This window comes from Cupressus sempervirens, chromosome 2 (genome assembly GCF_028749045.1).
Source record: "Cupressus sempervirens isolate cs-2001-9-10 chromosome 2, ASM2874904v1, whole genome shotgun sequence".
Classification (NCBI taxonomy): Eukaryota; Viridiplantae; Streptophyta; class Pinopsida; order Cupressales; family Cupressaceae; genus Cupressus; species Cupressus sempervirens.
Window position 1 is genome coordinate 182,965,279 of NC_143119.1, and position 19,833 is coordinate 182,985,111.

The window sequence follows — 19,833 nt, forward strand, 5'->3', positions numbered from 1 at the left end:
TCTCTGCAACAAAACTACTTCTCAGAAGCACACAGAAGCGATTGTCCAATTTTCCCGATGCCTCTAAAATCAACAATTACTAATAAATAGGAACTTTAGATGACCAGAATTCAACAATCCAATTAAATGTAGTCGATAGACAGCCGGAAAACATTACCCAAGACAATGAGTAAAAGACAAACCAAAGAATTATGACCACATTTTCTCCCAAAACTGACATCTTCGCTGACAATATGACACCTATATAGTGCACGGTATAAATCCAAACCAAAATACGGTGGATTTGCTAAAGATTTAGGTCTGGCAATTGGCTGAGAATAGTTGTTCAGATAAGACAATTGACAAAACATAAAGCCAAGCAATAAAGACTACAAACAAAAAAATGTCATTGACAATACGCTTATTTAATGTTAGATCAAATGTTGTCAAAACTGGCCAGATATTGTTCATAGATAGGTCAATAATATTAATGAAATCGCTATTGCTATGTTCGATTCATAGGCCACCATTGCCACAAATTGATTTTTTAATAGAATGGAAAAAGCTCGATACCCTACTATTCACAACAACAACCAATCGAAAATTCGAATTTAACATGTTCTCATAAATTAAAATAATAGCCTAAATTCAAAAACATTATGAAAATAAGTTAGAATGCATTAATAAAACATTTCGATTGGTCAAAACTTATTGAAAATTTGCATCCACTTGGATGCTATAGTATGGCAGGAACTAAAAATTAAAAAAAAAAAAAAAAAAAGAAGAAGAAAAAAAAAGAAAAGAAAGAAGATATGGAAAAAAAATCATTATAAACCAATGTGCATGTTCCTATATATTCTTATAAAAAACTATATAGTTAAAGTCCGATAAAAAAAAGTAATATCTAAACAAACCTACTGGTATAAAAATATCGAGACTTCGCACAGCTAGGAATATTGCAGTGAAGAAGTAAATACCAGACATTCACTGTGTTATAATTTCCCCAAAGCGATCACTCAAAGCAATGGTCAAATCCAAACTTGTTTGTACAGATTGATTGATATTTTATCAGGAGCCCTAAATTATCTGTTCGAATGAACTCAAAATTTCTTTAGCCTGAGACACTCTAAACCCTAGTGCAGAGAGGAACAAGAAGGGACAACCATGTTTTTTCATATAGTATTGGAGAGGAACATGCAGCTGCACCCTCGGCATTTCGGACCGCACCTGCGAGACAAGCTTGTCTCGAAGCTCCTTCAGGACGTGGAGGGAACTTGCAGGTTACGTCTTTCTTTATTGTTGCGTTTTTTTGTTTTGTTTTAAAATGTCTACAGTTATTATCGCAGGAGGTGTTCAAGGCTATGACGAAATGATCAATATGTTGCAAGAAATTAAAAGGAATTGCCCCATTGTAGATTTCTTGGTTTTGCAACAGTGAATGATCGTTTAGGACGGGACTTTTTTTTTTAATGCAGAAGAAAATGACCACTTATGTGCAACAGAATCTGTTCATTTTCTTAACCGTTGCCCATTGCAGCTAGTTTGTCAATTCCAATATTCATTTCTTCTTAACTCCCCCGATTATTCTTCCCTTTTCCAACCCAGACATTTTCTTTGATTAACTGCATTTTTTTTTCAACTTCACAAAAATGTTTTTAAATGCTGAGCAAGGAAGGACGTAACCCTTGCACTGTTTATGCTTTGTGAAAAATGCGCTATGCCAACTGCTAATTGCTTACAGTGATCCGCAAATGCTAGAGACCACTCTGTAGGTTACACTTCCTAGATTTCCATACTATTCTACAGCCGTGTCAAATTATATCCTTCACCATATTTCTTCTTCTTTTTAAAGCCAAGCCCTCAGGCCTCAGTACCTCCTTTTTATACTACACAGTGTAAGTCTTTTTGCAGTACCTTCGTGATCCAAAATAATGTATATCCTCATTGTTTGGTTCTTTTTCGTTGTTGTTAGTTGTTACTATCCGATTATTTCAAATAATAATGAGAACATAAAAGGAACTATACAACACAACTGCGGTAGCTAAATTTGAAAGCCGGTCTCTAAGTAAATCCAGAGACCTTCATTTGAATCATTCTGTAACATATGGCTTCCATCTTGATCTTGTTTTTCATCAATTGCATCAATTCTACTTCTCTTCTGCTGTAGATTTATGAAGATAGAAAATGGTAATGAAATTGTCATTCAACAAAGTATAATCCAGTTGTATATGACTGTTTTTATGCTTTAATTTCAATCATTTTTCATAAATTTCACACATCAAAAACACAATCTTTGTTAATAAACACCAAGCACTAATTGCGATCTAGAAAATGTCAATAAGAAAGCTCAAATACAACCTAAATTTAATAAATTGAAGAGAATTAAGAAACTTACTCCATCAGGGCCCCACTATCTCCATAAGATATTAATCCTGATTGGCATAGCATTGCTTTGACTCCTAGGACCAAGCATACATCTGAAATGGAGAACTGTGATCAAATTTTGTTGCTTAATCTAGTCTCCCTTCGGAGAAAACAGAAGACTGTTGCAAGCCCAACTTTTTGTGACTTTCTCCACAAAGACAGTACCTACTACAAAATTCAAATAATGAACTGTGTCAGATAATCAGCGATATTTTAATTCCAGATTCCAGGGCCCCAGACTCTCAAGGTGTGTGGATTTTCTGCCAGAGGACAGGTCATAGTTGGTGCTCCATTTCTAACAATTTGAGTCCTTGTTAGAATATGAGGTTGATGCTATCCACACAGTTGTCATTGATGTCAACGTTGTTCCAGTCTCTTGGTGTGTCATTCTGTATCGGTTGATGTGTATCAACAGTCTGTGTATTGGTTGATGCATTCACCGATGGTTGTACATTAATTTTTTTCATATTTCTATTTTGCGGTGGTAGATTTACTTGGCGCTGGTAGATCTACTTGATGTTTACAGATTCTTGGCATGCAACATCTGGTGGATCATATTTTTGGTTGATCCTAGGAGAAGCATGTTACTTGTGTTTTGGTCCCATCAGCTGCATTATAATTTGTTCATCATGTCTGTTGTCACTAAAGATTTTGTTGATGATGTTGCGTGTGGGAAAGTTCAAGGTTGTTTGTTCGGTTGACATGGTCCATGTTTCATTCATTTTGCACCATGGGATGTCTCGGTGTGACCTATTTCAAATTTGTTTTGTTTGATAGTTTTGAGGGCAACAAGCAGTACAGGTAGAGCGAAGCTTTCAGTTTGTGAGCATGCATGATGCTTGTATGGGAGGTGTATGTAAGTGTGAATCAATTGTGATAGTTATTGCGAGTTGGTGCAGACAGTCGCAAATTGTGTTGCATTTTTCATTTCTTATATTAGCCTGATTGTATTGGTAGAGAGCCTTACTCACATTTCTGGGTAGTTGGCCACATTGGCTGTGAGCCTACCAGCAGTGGCTTAAATTGCAGTAAGCTTTACCGACAGTGAGCCTCTTGTAAAAATTACCTTACAGTTTGATGGAGCTCAAATTTTTTGCCTCCATTTATGAAATAATATTGGAGATAGAAATATAATCAAAGATGTCAAAGGCAAAGATGTCAAATACATACACTGTCAACAACCTAATCAGCAGGGGCATTGAAAAACTTATCTTTTTAATAATTTTGAACTGCTCAAGTGAGCATATGCCTTTTGGCATTACCGGTTGCACAATTCTGAAAGCAAGAGCATAAGTGCGGGATAAACAAACAAATCAGAAAACAACATTCCACTCATATGGATGAAAGACAGGTTTGAAACAGTGACGGTCAAATCTGCAAGCACTCAAATTCAAAATCTAAAACAGTAACATAGATTCAAACAAATGTTTGCAAGGATGGAGAGACAGATAGGGCTGCTGCTATGGTAGATGAGAGTGTTTTCAACTTTGATGCTGTCACATGCTTATATATGGTCTTAATAGGCAAAGTCAGGTGCAGGAGACTCCAAGGAAATAGATGAGACAAAGTGCCAAGGTTATTTTCCTAAAACTGTAACTCATAATGTACTAATTTATGACCTGTGCAAACAGAATAAAGTGGAAGAGGCTGAAGATTTTTCAGTGAAAAATATCAGTCAAAGGCCATGCACCTAATGTTGTCACCTACAGCATCTTCATTGATGGACTTTGCAGAGGACAATTAGTGAAGGCTTTTGACTACCAAATTGAATGCTGATTAGCTGTCACTGTCCAAATGTGTTGACATTTAAATGCAGCAAAATTTTGCTTTTGCTTCTTTTGCAGGGTAGGCAAAGAGCATATCATCATTTAAGTTATAAATCAAATGATTGAAAGGGCTTCTCCTGAATGCAGATGCACCGTGACTTCTACTGGAGGAAAGTTATATTGTCCATCACTTGCAAATATGACCTTAGTGAAGCTAAGACCAACTCTCTATGTCCTAATATTCAGACCAATAGGAATGATAATATGATGTCCATGCTTTGCCAAAGTTATTCCAAGAAACCCATGCAAAATAATCTCATCTCACACACAGGTCGCACCAAAATGAGACAGCTGCGTCAGTCATCAATGGGAATCATAATGACAAGACATAATAGTGATAAATCATCTACAACATGGGATATGCGTCGAGGTTCATCCTCGTTGAAAAGCATTGCCCTGGAACTTGTCCCGAATTTGGATGTTTAGTATATGAATACATGAAAAATGAATGTCTAGAAGACCATTTGTTTTGTAGGGGAGCTACACCTCTTCCATGGCCTGCACACTTTGTGATTTCTTTAGAAGTGGCTACTGGATTATTGTATTTACACAGCACAAAACCTAAAACCGCTTGTTCATTGTAACTCAGAATCACAATTTAGTTGAAGCAATGAAACTTCTAAAGAAGCTCATATAGGGCAAGTCTGAAGATGACACATCAAAATCAGGCATGTTGAGTGACAGAGATTCAGCATATACGGGTCATCTGAAGTTTGTAAAGGCACGCAAAGAAAGATATTTTTCGATAGACATCAAATTCCTCAGGAGCTGATGAGATTGGGAAGAATAAAGAACAAAGTAGTAATGGAGAAGACGTTAAACAAAGTTACCCAAAATGTTCTATCTCACGCATGTCTTCTACAAGCATCCAAGAAAGATGCATGTTAAGCAGCGATTTGATATGAGACAAAGACAGCTGTTGCAAAATGAATCATCGCAGGAGGTCTAGTTAACGTGGATGTCTAGTCAGAAAACGTGAACGACACTAGTGCAATCTCCCATTCACAATAATGATCCTAGGAAGCAAATCACAAACTTCGTTGCAGAGCTCTCAAAACTTTGTGTTTATTTGCAAGGCAAAACAATCACCATATATACAGATATTGGCATCAAAAGAGTAGTAATTTGTGGGCACGCGAAGACAAAAGATACGCAGAGCTGAAATAACATTACCAACAACACACAACAATAAAAAATTCATTTATATTAAAATGGCATCTTTTGTTTTGTGGAGCCTGATGACTATGCTCATGGTAATAAATAATTAAAGGGTGCGTTAAGGATTGAAGACAGGAAGGAGAGCAATTTGGTTCCCCCATAAAATCCACAACATATAGATGCAATTACGAAGATTTGTTATCAAATAACTTTGATTAAAAATATGATTAGATCAACATTAATTAAATGTGGGAGGATTAAATTAAAATGGAAGAGGCATGATTATATAAAAGAAAGGAATAAAATATGTTTTTAGAAAAGATATATCTTCCATTCTAAAGAATATCCCCTTTTGGAAAAGATATATAATAAGATTCAACATTATGAAGAAAAACAAGAAGACATATTCAACAACAAGAAAAATTACTTTACATTCACGTATAAGGAGAATAAGGAGCAAAATATGGCTTTGTAATATGAATTCAAATATTTTATTTAAAATAAAAGGCCCTTTGTTTATTTTTATTAAAGCATGGAGATTTAAAGTGCGGTTGATTCGTCCTTTATAATCATCTTTAAATTTCGTAAGCAATTTAAATGTCAAATAAGTGGACTCGGTCATTAATGTCATTTTAAGCTCGATCATCCTAGATTTGGTGAAATATAAAATTGTTTCCATATCTATGTCAAGTTTGCCTTCCTACCTTAGGAGTTAAAGTGCAATCTTGATCTGTCGTGTCTTGATTATTAAATTGTTTATAGTTCAAGTGCATAGAACTTTATAAAATTGTACATGATAATCTTCATTATAGTTGACTCTATTGCCCGGATGAGTAGAGACACTGGTCTTTTTTATTATTGAAGTCAAAAAATCTATATCTTCCTTCTTACAAGCATCAAATCCATTATTGACAAACATTATACAAAACATTTAATCAATTCAAACATTCAGCATTCAACCATTTTAAACACTCAACATTCTATTTCATTTTGATTGAGTTTGAGGACCACTAATCGGAGAACTTGCAAAGCGTTAAATTCACTATAGAAATGCCTTGAACCAAGCAGCCAACATTTGAGGGGAAGGTTTACCTGCCTAGGCGTAGCAAAGCCTAAAGTTCAGGGGAATCAAGGTGATTCTCGTTCGTTGGCTAGAACTGATTGTGGAATCTTGTTGGAGAATTGGCAAGCTCTTAGATTTCCAATCTATGGTTTTCGGAACTAATACAACTCTCACCTTAAGAGGTGTTTTGCTTCATGACAATTAGCTTCTCTGTGGTTTTTCCCAGGTTGGATTTTCTGTTAAGTTTATAGCTCAGAAATTAGATTGAACAACAATAAGAAGAACATAAACAATACAAAAGATTCAAAACATTTATCCTAGGAAAACCCAACCACAACAACAAAAATGTACCTTTATTGATGATAAAAATGTTCCAGTACAAGGCTATCACTTGATAGTCTCACAATACACCAAGCAATCATATGAATAGATTTAATTTAGACTCTTTGTCTTACACACGTAGGTCTATTCAAATTCTAAATTCATGATCCTTCATATTTCCAAACATCCAACTCTTCATATTTTCATTCGCATGACTCTTTGTATGACGTATAACATGTCTTTTTATATAATATTAACTTAAATATTCTCACAAATGTCTCTTTTAGCTGAAGGTGACCATAACAGTGATAACAAACATATTTTTGTTTTCTAAGAGTAGAGATAAAGATCTCTATTTGCAGCTACAATCTTCAACACTCCCTCTTTGCCTAAGTTACCATAGAAAGCTGAAAGTCAAAATTCGATTCACCAAATTCGTAGTCGGTTTGTATTTGTGTCAAATTCATATTTTTCCTAGTAAATTCCTAACAAATTCTTAATTTCGAACTCGGGTCGACTTTGCAGGAATTTAGATCGAATTTGGTTTGGGTCAAATGAGCATGGTTAGAATTTCAATGACTTTACAGCGAATTTGGGAAACAACTACTTTTTTGTTGACTTTTTAATGGTTCAATAAATCGCTTTATTGTTTCGTTCGACCTAAACTGACGTTGTTTTGGGCTTTTATGTAGTGGCAGACCTAAAACGACATCATATTCTAAGTTATCAGCATAGTGGTGTATGAATTTATTTGCTGCAGCATATTTTTACGTATATATAAATGTTTTTAAAAAGAAATATTGTATGGACGAACCCAAAACGAACCTGAACCCAGCCCAATTTTTTTTTTGAGCGAAATTCGAATCCAAATGTCGAACCTGCATCCAAACTAGAATCCGAACTGTCAACTTAGCTCTTAGCAAGAGAGAGATCTTTAGTATCGTAGGCACACACAACTGCAACAAAAGATATCAATGAAATTCGTTTAAAACATGTTATCTCAACATAACATAATACACCTTAGTTACTTCATAAGCACATAAAATAGAGTCACACACATGACTTCCAGAGAAGAATTCACTTCCACCATGCCTACTCGCTAAGGGTGGTCCAGAGAAGAATGTTTTTCCATCATGGCTACTTGCAAAGGGTGAAACAAGGGTTTTTCTAGAGAAGAATGTTTTTCTTCCTTGGTTTGGTTTGTGGCTTGACTTTTAATGTCTCCAATGTAGTGAAAGACAAAGTTGTTAGCAACAAAATGGGTCAATGTAGGTGTTTTATCAAGGACCCCTGAATTGAAAAGGTACAACTCCCCTATATGCAAAGATTTGCAATGAATGTTGTTTTTAGTAGATCAAAAAGATTTAGGGGTATGCTCTTGACTAGAGAGCAGAAGAGGTATGATCAGATTGCCTAAAGACTTTGAACAACCCAGGCGGTTTGGAGATGCTCACTCACAAAGCTCCACAACTATGAATGCACATGAGTCACCTTTAGTTCTTCTATCTCCTAAATGCAATCTATCCAACTAATTGAATGAGAGATGCAACAATGCAAGACTAATTATCAATTCATACTACATAAGAAGAGAAAGGATCAATTAAGCAATGGCCAGATTGCCCAAGTTACTGAGTTTTCACAACTACCATTTGCTTCCTACTTAGTAGCTTACATTAACCAAATCCGAAACTTCTCATAGAACAATGAAAATGCTGCATGCACTAGTTTGCATAGAACAAAGGAAGTGAGATAACTCTGTGAATGAAGGAAATAAAGCTTACAACCATTGAAAAGAAAGAAACAAGACCCAGTTTATTTGCAATCCCATAGCTTTCATTAACAACACATTTCATACCTAGGCACCATACAAGAACTAAAACTAAACTAACATGAATGACAAAATGAAATTATGGACGCAGAGTCACATAGTAGTCTCAGCTACAGGGGTTTGCCTAAATCAAAATTTTGCCGATTTTATTTACTTCTCAAAAAGTTACATTTATAGGCCCTTTTAGAAATGGCCAATTACATTTCATGATTACTCAACAGAGCATCTTTGAATCATTCTAAAAAGAGGATTGACTGGTTAGTCATTTGTTACAAAACTTTAGCATACGAGGAGAATGCCAAATATGGCTACAATATCAAAAAGTGAGAGAGAGAGAGAAAAGAGGTGATATTTGTCATATGTTTGCAAGGAGAGTGTAATCCTCTGTTAGAACATCAGTTTTTCTTGGGAGTTACAGCGTTGGCTCTGTATGCCTTCATTGTATCAGTCACACTCTTCAGCTCATGGTTACTTGGAATGAAAATGTTGTCAACTCTAATCATCCAGTAATCATGCATTTTTGTCAATTCTTCCACCCTAGAGATCCGTGATTGGAGCTTCTCCGCTGCATAGCTTAGAACTTAATCCACTACTAAAAGCTCTAGAATCTTGGCCACTTGGAAATTTGATGGGTAAGGAGCCTCTTCAATGAATGCCATAAACTTAGTTTTCATTCGTTCGATGTCTACCATCTGGCCATTATTGGTGACATGATTTAGTGTGTAGAACCTTTAAATGTTCAAATATCTTATCCATTACTTTCTTCGCTAAATCATATACATCCTTTAGCTCATGCTTAGACTTCACTGAGCTCTCAATCTTGAATTCCAATGATTGCATCCAATGAAGCAATGGTTCTTGGCCTTTCTTGAGTATCTTGTGGGTCATAGCGACATTAGTCTTCATGTCAATTACCTCTTGCAACAAAGCCAATTGCTTTGTTAGGTTGTTTGATGCTTTGTGCATCGAAGTCTGGTGGCTTGACACTGCTTCTCTCAATTTGTCAGTGTCTAACAACAGATTCCCAAGGTTCTCAATAAGAGGGGGACCTTGGGCCTTAATTTCATTAATCTAGGCACGACCAATTTGATCAAATTGCCTCTCTTGTTGTAATCTCCTCTGCACTTGGATCGAATGTGCTTGTAGATGTACTTCCAAGTGCAACTCTGATGTAATCCATCAATTCTTTGTTCGAGGCTTTCAGTACCTCTTTTTTTGATCTTAACTCCTCCAATCTATCCTCAATCTTCACATTTCTTGATTTCCAGATGTTGACCATAAAATTGTGCACTAGAATGCCTATGTCAAACTTTCTAATTTGGAAATCATTAGGAGTTAATTCATGAAATTTCCCCTCCTTCTGAGGTTCTACAATCTCCACTAACATATGACCAGTAGAAGAATCCATGGCCAATGTAGCTATAGTGTTTTGCTTCTTTGTCTTCTTTGATGCTAGCTGAGTTGAGGTTGCCTGTACAATAAGATCCTTAGATGGAGCACTTTCGTCACGTCTTCTCTTTTTTTGATCAATGGTCTCTTCCAACCAAGATTTAGTTGAAAGGACATTGATTGCTGACTGCAGAGCTGTAGGATCAAACAACTTCCTTGCAATTGGAGTTGTCATCTTGCTTTGGCTGGCAATAGGAAAAGAAGTTGCTCTAGTAACAGAGAGGGCTTGAGTATCACCTTGCTGAGATGCCTTCGACTCTTGGCCATCTAGAGGATTATTGTCATCATTGAGGTTGATGACTGGCACAGGGGAGGATGCCTTGGCTATTGGTTTCTCCTTCTCCTTTTCTTTGCCTTTATCTTTTGCTTCTTGTCCAGCCTTTCCTGTGTTTGGCAGAGATCCTTCTCCATAGGTTGGAGTGATTTGAACATTCTTTTCAAGAGGTTGGTCTCCTCCTTCATCGACAGATTGTGCCGGTTCGGCTAATGTTGATGTAGCAGCAGTAGATTGGGCTGTCCTGGAAGCTACTCTACCAGTAGAATTTGCAGTTTCAGTTCTCTTCTTCCTTGCTTTGGTCCACTCCACCCATTTGCCCGTCCTCTTGGTGATACCACGCATTAAGACTTCCATTGTGTCGATAACATGACCTTCAGGCGGAGTTGACACTATAGGAGTGTTCTTGACTTGTTCGTAAGTTGAGGGATGCATGTAGGAGCCATCATCTGCAAGATCACTAACATCAACAGTGTCACGTATAACTTAATTTCATCTATTGTCAATCTCGACTAGTACCTTTCTCTAGTTTGGTATTCATGATAACATCCGACCCAATAGTCTTCAATATTCGAAACATGCCTATGAGCGTACCCTAGCTTCAGATAATCTTTTACAAAGTTAATAGGGTCACACTAGGGTCTTATCACCTCATAATCAATTAATTTAATCCTGCTCTCAAAGGCTTTAACTAAATTTTGGGTATCAGATCTTGAGGCACAATAATAGGGTCCTACCACTATTGAAAAAGAATCTCGACAATTTTCTTCACATTGGAACATAAGGTATTTACCTCTAGTATTTGCCTACACAATTTAACAAGAACTACCTTATCTTCGGGATATCTGGGGAGCCTCTTGGGAAAGCCATCAAATGCACCAATCCTCAGGTAGGAGAAAGATGGAAATTGGATGAAACAACACCCAACTGGCTGACTGTTGATATGGCTTCTGGTGAAAATCTCTGCTCAGGGCACCTTTGCAATTCCCGACACAACCTCATTGTGAAGGCATCATTTACCTTTACATATGCCTCGAAACTCTATTGCAATTGGAGGTGAGGGTAGAATTCATACACCTTGGTGTTCTCATCATAGTCTTCAATATTGTGAAGACTAGGCTAGAGATGATTTGTGGCTAAGGTGTATATCAAATATTAAGACATAAAGAATTGCTTGAATGCCTTTCTCAAATTTAGCCACGAGGCAAGCTCTTCACATATAATCTGAGCCCAGTCAATTTGCAGTCCTTTAGCACGAACGACCTAGACTAAGAAGAAGTGATCTTCAATGAAATCCAAAATGTCCTTTCCTTTTAATCTTAGCAATAATGCCAGGATATCCATGATTTCCCTCTTTAGGTTAGTCCCAAAAAGAGTCCTTGGCATCTTATTCTTTTTGCTACGAGGAGTCATAAACCATGTTCTCTGCATGTCCTCTCTCCTTTGAGTTCTCTTCTCGTTGAACATCAATGCAGAGGAAGAAAAATTGATGTCGCAATACTCTTCCTTTATTGGGAGTCCGAATGTAGATTGCATCAATTCTTTGTTCACGAAAAGTAGAATAGATTGATCGGGCAACAATATTTGCTTTGTCTTCTGATTGTATCTTTCAATACATTCCTTTACCAATTCTGATGCTTGCATGACCATGGGGAACCCAATAGCCTCAACTAGTCCACTCTCTTTCAATTTCTGAGTAATTGGATGGATGGGCTGGGTATTGAGTCTTCTGTGTAGATCACCCAGGTCATAAAATTTGAAGGAAGTGTTAGAAAAGTTCTTCAATTCACTCTCCAATCCAATTAGGCTATCATAGCCTACTGCTTTGATTGCTATTAGCTTATACTTTCATAGAGAAGACAAATTACTTTGATAAAATAGCCATTATGACATGAAGAACTTCGTTTGGGGAAAATCCGATCATATAGACTTGGAAATTTGAACGTTGGTGCCACACAAATGAAATAACTCACAACTAATAGTTGTAACGGTTGGATATGCAATAAATTAGATAGATTAACAGCTCTTTAAAACATTTTACCTCTACCCATGTCACGATTCATAAATCCGATGAGCATAAAATTCAGTTAAATCTCCTAAAGTAGTGAGATTAGTAACTTACCAAATTGATTGGTTTTGGCTTCAACTGAAGCTACCCTTTCAACTTCGGAAATTGGAACAGGAGTAGCACCTCAATTGTTTATGTTTGAGGAAGGAAGCCTAAGCTTATCTTTCCATAAGCTTGCCTTTTCCTTTGATTCAGGATCGCATCACAAGCAATACTCCTTTGGCGCCTTGGGTACCCTATCACTTTCTTTTCCACTTAAAACTTTTCCTTTGTATTTTAGCTCATTCCTTGGAGAAGTCGCAAAATGAACTTTCCGCCTTGAAGGCTTGGACTATTATCTTCTTTACTTGGGTTCACACTTAACAAACTATTCCATCGGAAACAACTTTGTGGCATTTCCAAAGAATGTCCTCGCATCTGGATTTAGTATTTCCACGTTTCATATAGAGGCTTCATATTTTCTTTCAGACTGAAAATATTATTGAGGCGTATGCTTTTCGAGGATTTGATCAATTAGAAGTATCTCTCCTCTTTTCCTAACATTACTTTGGAAATGAACTCGAAGATGCTCGCTTCCAATGGGAAAGCACTCAGATTGATGGAACTCCTTTCCTCTACACAAAAACAGACTCTGACTTTGGATTGGTACTATGAGAGTTCAATGACTGTGGATCCTTGTTCTTCTGATCTTTTCATCATGAATCAACCTTTAAATGCACTTGGAGATGTCAACATACTTTGCTCTTTGAGATGCTAACCGATGAATTGCGCTAGCAAAGGGAGTTCGGCAACATGGGCTGCAATTCGAAATGAACACCATGCTAGCATTAGGAGTTAATTGTAGAGTAAAAATAGGCTTCCTTCTCATCGGGAAGACACTCAGATAGAAACCCACCCAAACCTATATCACCTAAGACCTTGATGCAAGAAAAAAACAAGAATCCCGCATAGAGGTGTCAAAGGAAGCAAATCATGGAAAACCCAGAGAGACCAAAAGGCAAGCCTTGGGAATGCTTGATGAGAAGGGAGCCACCTAGGGGATACCTAGACAAGGACTCAAACATAGATGCAATGAAAACTACCAAGCTAAAAGCTTAAAAGAGAAGGACTGAAATTTGGCAACAACCTCAGACTTCTCCCAGAGAAGAATGCTTTTCCACTATGCCTACTTGCATAGGGTGGTCCATTGTACTTACAAGAAGAGGGTGGAACGAAGGCTTTCACCTCAAACTTCTCTCCCTGAGAAGAACGCGTTAATAACTGATATTTTCATTTAATAGAAACTCCCTCTCAGTAGGCACAAGTTTAATCACCATAAAAAAGAAGTTGATTCCAAGTGTTTTACTGTCACACAAGCTTTGCAAAGGGTTGGACATCTCCCTTTGTCACGTAACCTCCCTCTGAAACTAAATAGTCTCTCTCTAAATATGATGTCCCTCTTCTAATGAAGATAATGTGCTATCAATTTAGTATCAAGACTGCAAACAACATTGCAAAATCTCTCACAATATCCCATTGCACCCTGCAACTAAGAGAAATTTATATTAACTTATAAGATCCACTCATCATAGAGATCAATGCAAAGATACACTCTCTTTGAAGTCTGATCTTTCTTCAATATAGAAGATTAATGATCCTAAAACAAGAGTAATGATCCTTAAACATATTGATCAGGTATATATAAAAAATACAGAAACTATATACGCAGACAGCCCCCAAAAACAGACAGGTAACTCCTGGTACTCACACATGTAGGCATAACACCGACTGTTAAACCATACCAAGAATGGGCAGATAGAGGTATAATTTCTTCAAAAAAAAAGTTCCCCATGGCAAACACGAAGTCAACCAATAAATCAGAAGAGCCAACACAGAGACTCTACTTCTGAAAGATTCAGAGTTCTACAATAACAAAAGTTATTAATACTGATATGAAAGAGGCTAAGAATAAAAGGACTCTAAGATAATCAAAACATAAATTAAACTCTATTATTTACAAAGTACATCATGCAGAAAACAGAACCTGTAGAATCTTCTATCAAACCTGTAGATGCCTGTAGTGTTGCGAAGTTTCCTTTGGAATTCTTAAGCATTCTGTTGACTCCAAAACACTTGAAATGTATGAATAAAGATTAGTGAAGATAACACCATTGCAATAGACTGGAAATGAAAAATAGAGTTAGAATTGAAACTAATTTGAAATCGGTTCCACAAATCAACTACCTGTCAGTTGATTTGAAATGAAGTATGCATATATATGAAATGACTCGAACAGATAGCTACACAACATTGGTCTTCTTGACTCACACAGGCACTGGACTGAAGAATTTCCAGAACATATAGAACAACATAGAATACTGAACAGAACCTTATGAATCTCATACAGTATAACATATTTAAGAATTTCTTTAATTACATACACAGGTTGGACTCAAATAGCCTTCTTTAGTTGTAACTGGATAATAGAACATCCGGCACTAATTTCTTTATTTATAATTTTTCTTCCCACAAACCTCAAACATCAGTCCATAACCAGCAATAATGTCATGCAGATAAAACACCTCCTAACGGGAACATTCCAAACATTTTCACTCTTCAATGATGATTTTAGTTTCCAGACATAGTGTCAAACAGTTAACTTGGAAATGTAAAGAATTGTTTCTTAGTATGATTTAGCATAACAAGCATATAAAAAAAATATACGCATCTCTAAACAGGAAGAGAACATAAACAATCAACCAAAACTGAAAACAAATGACAATTCTTCCATAAGCCCTTTAGTTTCAGATCTGACCTGATGCCTTACTGCACATAATTTTGTTAAATGTTATGGGTTCTATCTAGTAGAACATACTTATCATTTGAAAACTTCTCCACAATCACCAACCACCAATCATTAATGAAGAGCCAGGACACCAGATTGATACCAAGAAACGATAATCTTAAGGGACCAATGCTTTCAGCTCATAATATTTCCTGTAACAATCACTTCATACAAAATTCTCAAACTGAGGTGCATCTTTATGCTCTTCCACAACAGGCAATTTCCAGCACCAAGTTGCACAGCTCTTTAGCTGCCCATCTTTTACACTCATGAAAAGAAAAGAAATTGCTCAAAAGAAACTTCGTAAGAGGCTCTTTTGCTTCTGTGCAAGAACAAGTAGATTCAAAAATAATATTTGCCCTTAACTGGAGAAATATGCCCAATTGTCAAAACATGTCTTTCAATAACTGAAATAGCTAATCTCACACGATGCCCGAATTCCAGAAACATTTGAGAGTAGTGCTATGTATTTGCTACCTCTGCAACTAGTAAATCACTTTGACATAATCCAGAATTTATCTCATACCATAAAATAATTGTAAATTATGAAAGTTTTATGAAAAACAACTCCTTGTGTATTCTCACTTCAATATGAGAAGCTAGGCATATGCAATTTAAATCCTTCATCTACTACTTGGCTCCTATAAAATGGCCCCGAAAACCAAGGCTCTCATCTCCTCACAGGCTCACACAATATTCCCCGATCATGACAATCATACAACTGTGACACAAAGAAGACGACAATATATATATATATATATATATATATATATATATATTTCCACACAATCCACAAACTTGCGACCTGAAAGAATAACACACACATTGAGCATTGTTCTCAGAAAATGAAGAGAGATGGTAATGAAGAAACATAAACGACAGGGGCTTGACCATGAAATATGAAAACAGAAGAACAGGAAAAATGACAGGAACAAAAATCCTTGACTGTTATAAATGACATCTCTTTTCTGCCAACAGACAATGACTTCGTAAATTCTTGAATGCAAACATTTCCTTTGCACCTCTCCTCATTCCATAAGACTCATCGGCCCGAAAGACAACACGTTAAACATATTCAACAGAGTGCATTGAGCAAGCTCTTCTCTCCCAATCCATGCCCAACAGTGACAATCAAATAGGCTACAAAAGGATATCTCAGAAATGCATGGAGAAAATATAAGCTGAATCTCTCACAGAACCAATGTGTACTGTTGTGGGGTTTTCACACCATCGCCCCATTGCAAATGGGGACCCGTTTTTGTCTCTTGGTCTTGTCTTTTTGGCTTTAGTTCTTGGTAGTCTTGGGCTCGGTCTTCTAAGGTCCCCTCTTTCGAATGAGAATTGGTAAAATTGGCCAAGTCTGGAAAATGTTGTCCATGTGGCTTCCAGAATGGAAACTGTTTGCTTGTTTGAGAACTGAACGTCTTGACATACTATTTTTAGCTTGTCTCATTTTAGTAAGTCTATTTATAGTAAATTTCACTGCCTCCTAAATTGACCTTGTTTTGACTTGGAACAACTTACTATTCATAGAAAGTCTATTTTTAGTAAATTTCACTACCTCTCAGATTGACCTTATTTTGACTTTGTGACAACTTACCATTTTTAGAAAGTCTATCTTTGGCAGGTTTGTTTTGGCAACAAATGAGCTTTGGTTGATAAAGAGCCAAAGGGGTATATGTTTCTATATCCAAAAGAATGAGCAAGCAAGACAATCATTCAAAAAATGGTTAAGTTTAGACTCTAGAATCACCCTTGAAATATCCAAAAAGTGGAAAGGCATGAAAACATCAGGAAAAATGGTTGTTGCCTAATTCTTCCATCATGGACAAAATCCATGAGCACTTAAAAAATTCTGCCTTGTAGAAAAATGGTTGTTGCATAATTCTTTCATCATGGACAAAATCCATGATCACTCGAAAAATCCCACCTTGGAGAAAATTGTTGTCGCAGAATTCTTCCATCATGGACAAAATCCATGATTACTCAAAAAATTTCGCCTTGGGGAAAAATGGTTGTTGTGGAATTCTTCCATCATGGACAAAATCCATGACCACTTGAAAAATCCTGCCTTGGAGAAAAATGGTTGTCGTGGAATTTTTCCATCATGGACAAAATCCATGACCACTCAAAAAAATCCCACCTTAGAGAAAAATATTTGTTGTGGAATGTTTCCATCATGAACAAAATCCATGACCACTCAAAAGATCCCGCCTTGAAGAAAAATGGTTGCTGCGGAATTCCTCCATCATGGACAAAATCCATGACCACTCAAAATTTCTGCCGACAAGAAAATTTGAAATTTTGGAAAAAATGGTCTAGTTTTAAAAATTTGTCCTTCATGGAAGAAAAAACGGCGAACTGTTGGAAATTCCTCCTTCGTGGAGGAAAAAATGGCCAAGTGTTAGAAATTTGTCCATCGTGGAACAAAAAAAGGCTCTGTTTTGGGAATATCTCCTTCATAAAAGAAAAAATGACTAAGTGATGGAAAATTCCTCCTTCATTGAAGAAAAAAGGGCTAAGTGTTGGAAATTCCTCCTTAATGGAAGAAAAAATGCTTTAGTGTCGGGAATATCTCCTTCATGGAAGAAAAAATGGCTAAGTGTTGGAAATTCCTCCTTGATGGAAGAAAAAATGGCTAAGTGTTGGGAATTCCTCCTTCATATAAGAAAAAATGGCTAAGTGTTGAAAATATCTCCTTCGTTGAAGAAAAAATGGCCAAGTGTTGGAAGTTTCTCCTTCGTGGAAAAATGAAAATGGCTAAGTTTTGGAAAATTTCTAGTTTATGGAGTAAATTGTAAGGAGTAGGTAAAATTTGGCTTAATAGCTTTCTAGAGAGACAAAGAATATTTAATTGGTCTATACATTTCATTTTTGAATTTTTTTGCATGATTCTTATATTGCTTATTTCTATTTTGTTGGAGGCAAAAGCTCTAGTTCTAAAAATTCAAGAAATATGCTCAAGTCCCAAATTCTAGTTCCAGCGTCAAAGACATCCAAATATTGAGTGGTCTGGTCCTAGACATTCAAAGTTCAAATTCAAAAATACAAGAACATGGCAATGAAAGTTCAATATGAAGAAATCCTAAAGTGACATAATCATCAGTGCTTGGAGATAAATTTCCAAGCAAGTACATGGAAGACGAGAATGTTTGAGGACAGATTTGTAGAAAAGTTAGTCAAAGTTGGATCTTAGCAATGTAACATAGGGACGTGTCCCCCCCCACTAAAAAAAAAAAAAAGGGGCCATCTTGGAGACGGGGACGTCCCTAGGATGGGGGGATGATGTCTTGGTGTTTCGGGCAATGCCACTTAGAGTGCCACCGCCACTGGAGATGACAAGACATCTTTGAGACAGCTAGACGTCTTCGAGTGTGGGGGTGTGGGGGGACGCAAAGGAATCTCCTTCATTGGGGGGGGGATGCCGAAGGAGTCTCCTTCATTGCGGGGGGACGCAAAGGAGTCTTTGAATTTTGATATCATGATTCATGCTGCATGATACTTATTGTAATCCTCTTTATGTTATGACTCATATGATCATTGATTCCTATTAGATAGTAGAATATAGATACTCATACTATTGATTTGAAGATTGATATATAGACTAATATTTATTATTTGCTGATGTTCAATGTTCAATGTTCATTGTTTGTTTGTCATTTGATCACGAATCATGATCATCCACTTGAAAACATTAGCGCAATGTTCAATGTTTAAGTTTTTTACATCTTTGTATTTTATATTGTGTAATTGTAGTACATATTTTCATAACTAACATTTTAAATACCTTATGTATAGTATATACACCCCTACTCTCTCTGCCACCCACCCGTCCCTCGCTGCCATACCCTCGCCGTCCCTAAATCAAGGCCCCTTTGTCCCCTCATCCCGTCATCCCCCCGGCTCCCAGGGCAGTGTAACTATGGATCTTAGTTATAAAATGACACAGTTAGAAGCGACTTGAGCTTACATGGCCTCTATCATCATTTCATGGCATCCAATTATCTTTGATGAAGAATTAAGGTCTCCAAGTCAAACTTCTATTCATTCAGAGAATGCAATTGAAAATAATTTATTCAAGGAAGACTGAGCATTTATTGAGTAATGGACATGCATGGCGGATATTTATTGCACTCCACTCTCTTTTTGTGCAAGCATGCACAATGGGAATCTATTACCAACTATGGTGGTGGATTTCTTATTATATTAATATAGATTCCTTTTCTTTGCCCTAACCTTGATTAGGGCTAATGTGGCATGATTTGGGCCATCGTTTATTGTGATCATCTGAGTCATTTGTTGTAATTGAGGACCTATATAAAGGCCTCACTCCCCATTTGTAAAGGGGGGATTTTCTAAGATTGTTGCTATGAGCTACTGAGATAATAGAGTTTTCATTGAAGCTTGGTGAATACTTGACGTGTCTTGGTGCTTGCTTGTTCTCTTAAATTCCGTCACTTAGATTAAGTTTCATTAAAGTGTTGTGATTGCAATGGAGAATATGATGGTGTATTGATGGATTCCTTTGGTTCATACTTTTGACATTTTAGTGATTCTAAATTGTCATGCAAAGTTACCTTGAACCCATTTCATGCATACATTTAGCTTCGATCATTCAT

The 19,833-nt window shown here is 36.6% G+C and overlaps 1 protein-coding gene across 1 annotated transcript in view; it reads left to right on the forward strand.

Annotated features, from left to right (window-relative positions):
• The first annotated feature begins 881 nt into the window (after positions 1–881).
• Positions 882–19,833, forward strand: part of NRPB7 (DNA-directed RNA polymerase II) — a 54,419-nt gene continuing 35,467 nt past the window's right edge. The window contains exon 1 of the mRNA XM_089813109.1: positions 882–1,259. Coding sequence (XP_089669235.1) covers positions 1,144–1,259 — 116 coding nt within the window. The 5' untranslated portion in view covers positions 882–1,143. The remainder of the gene's footprint in view (positions 1,260–19,833) is intronic.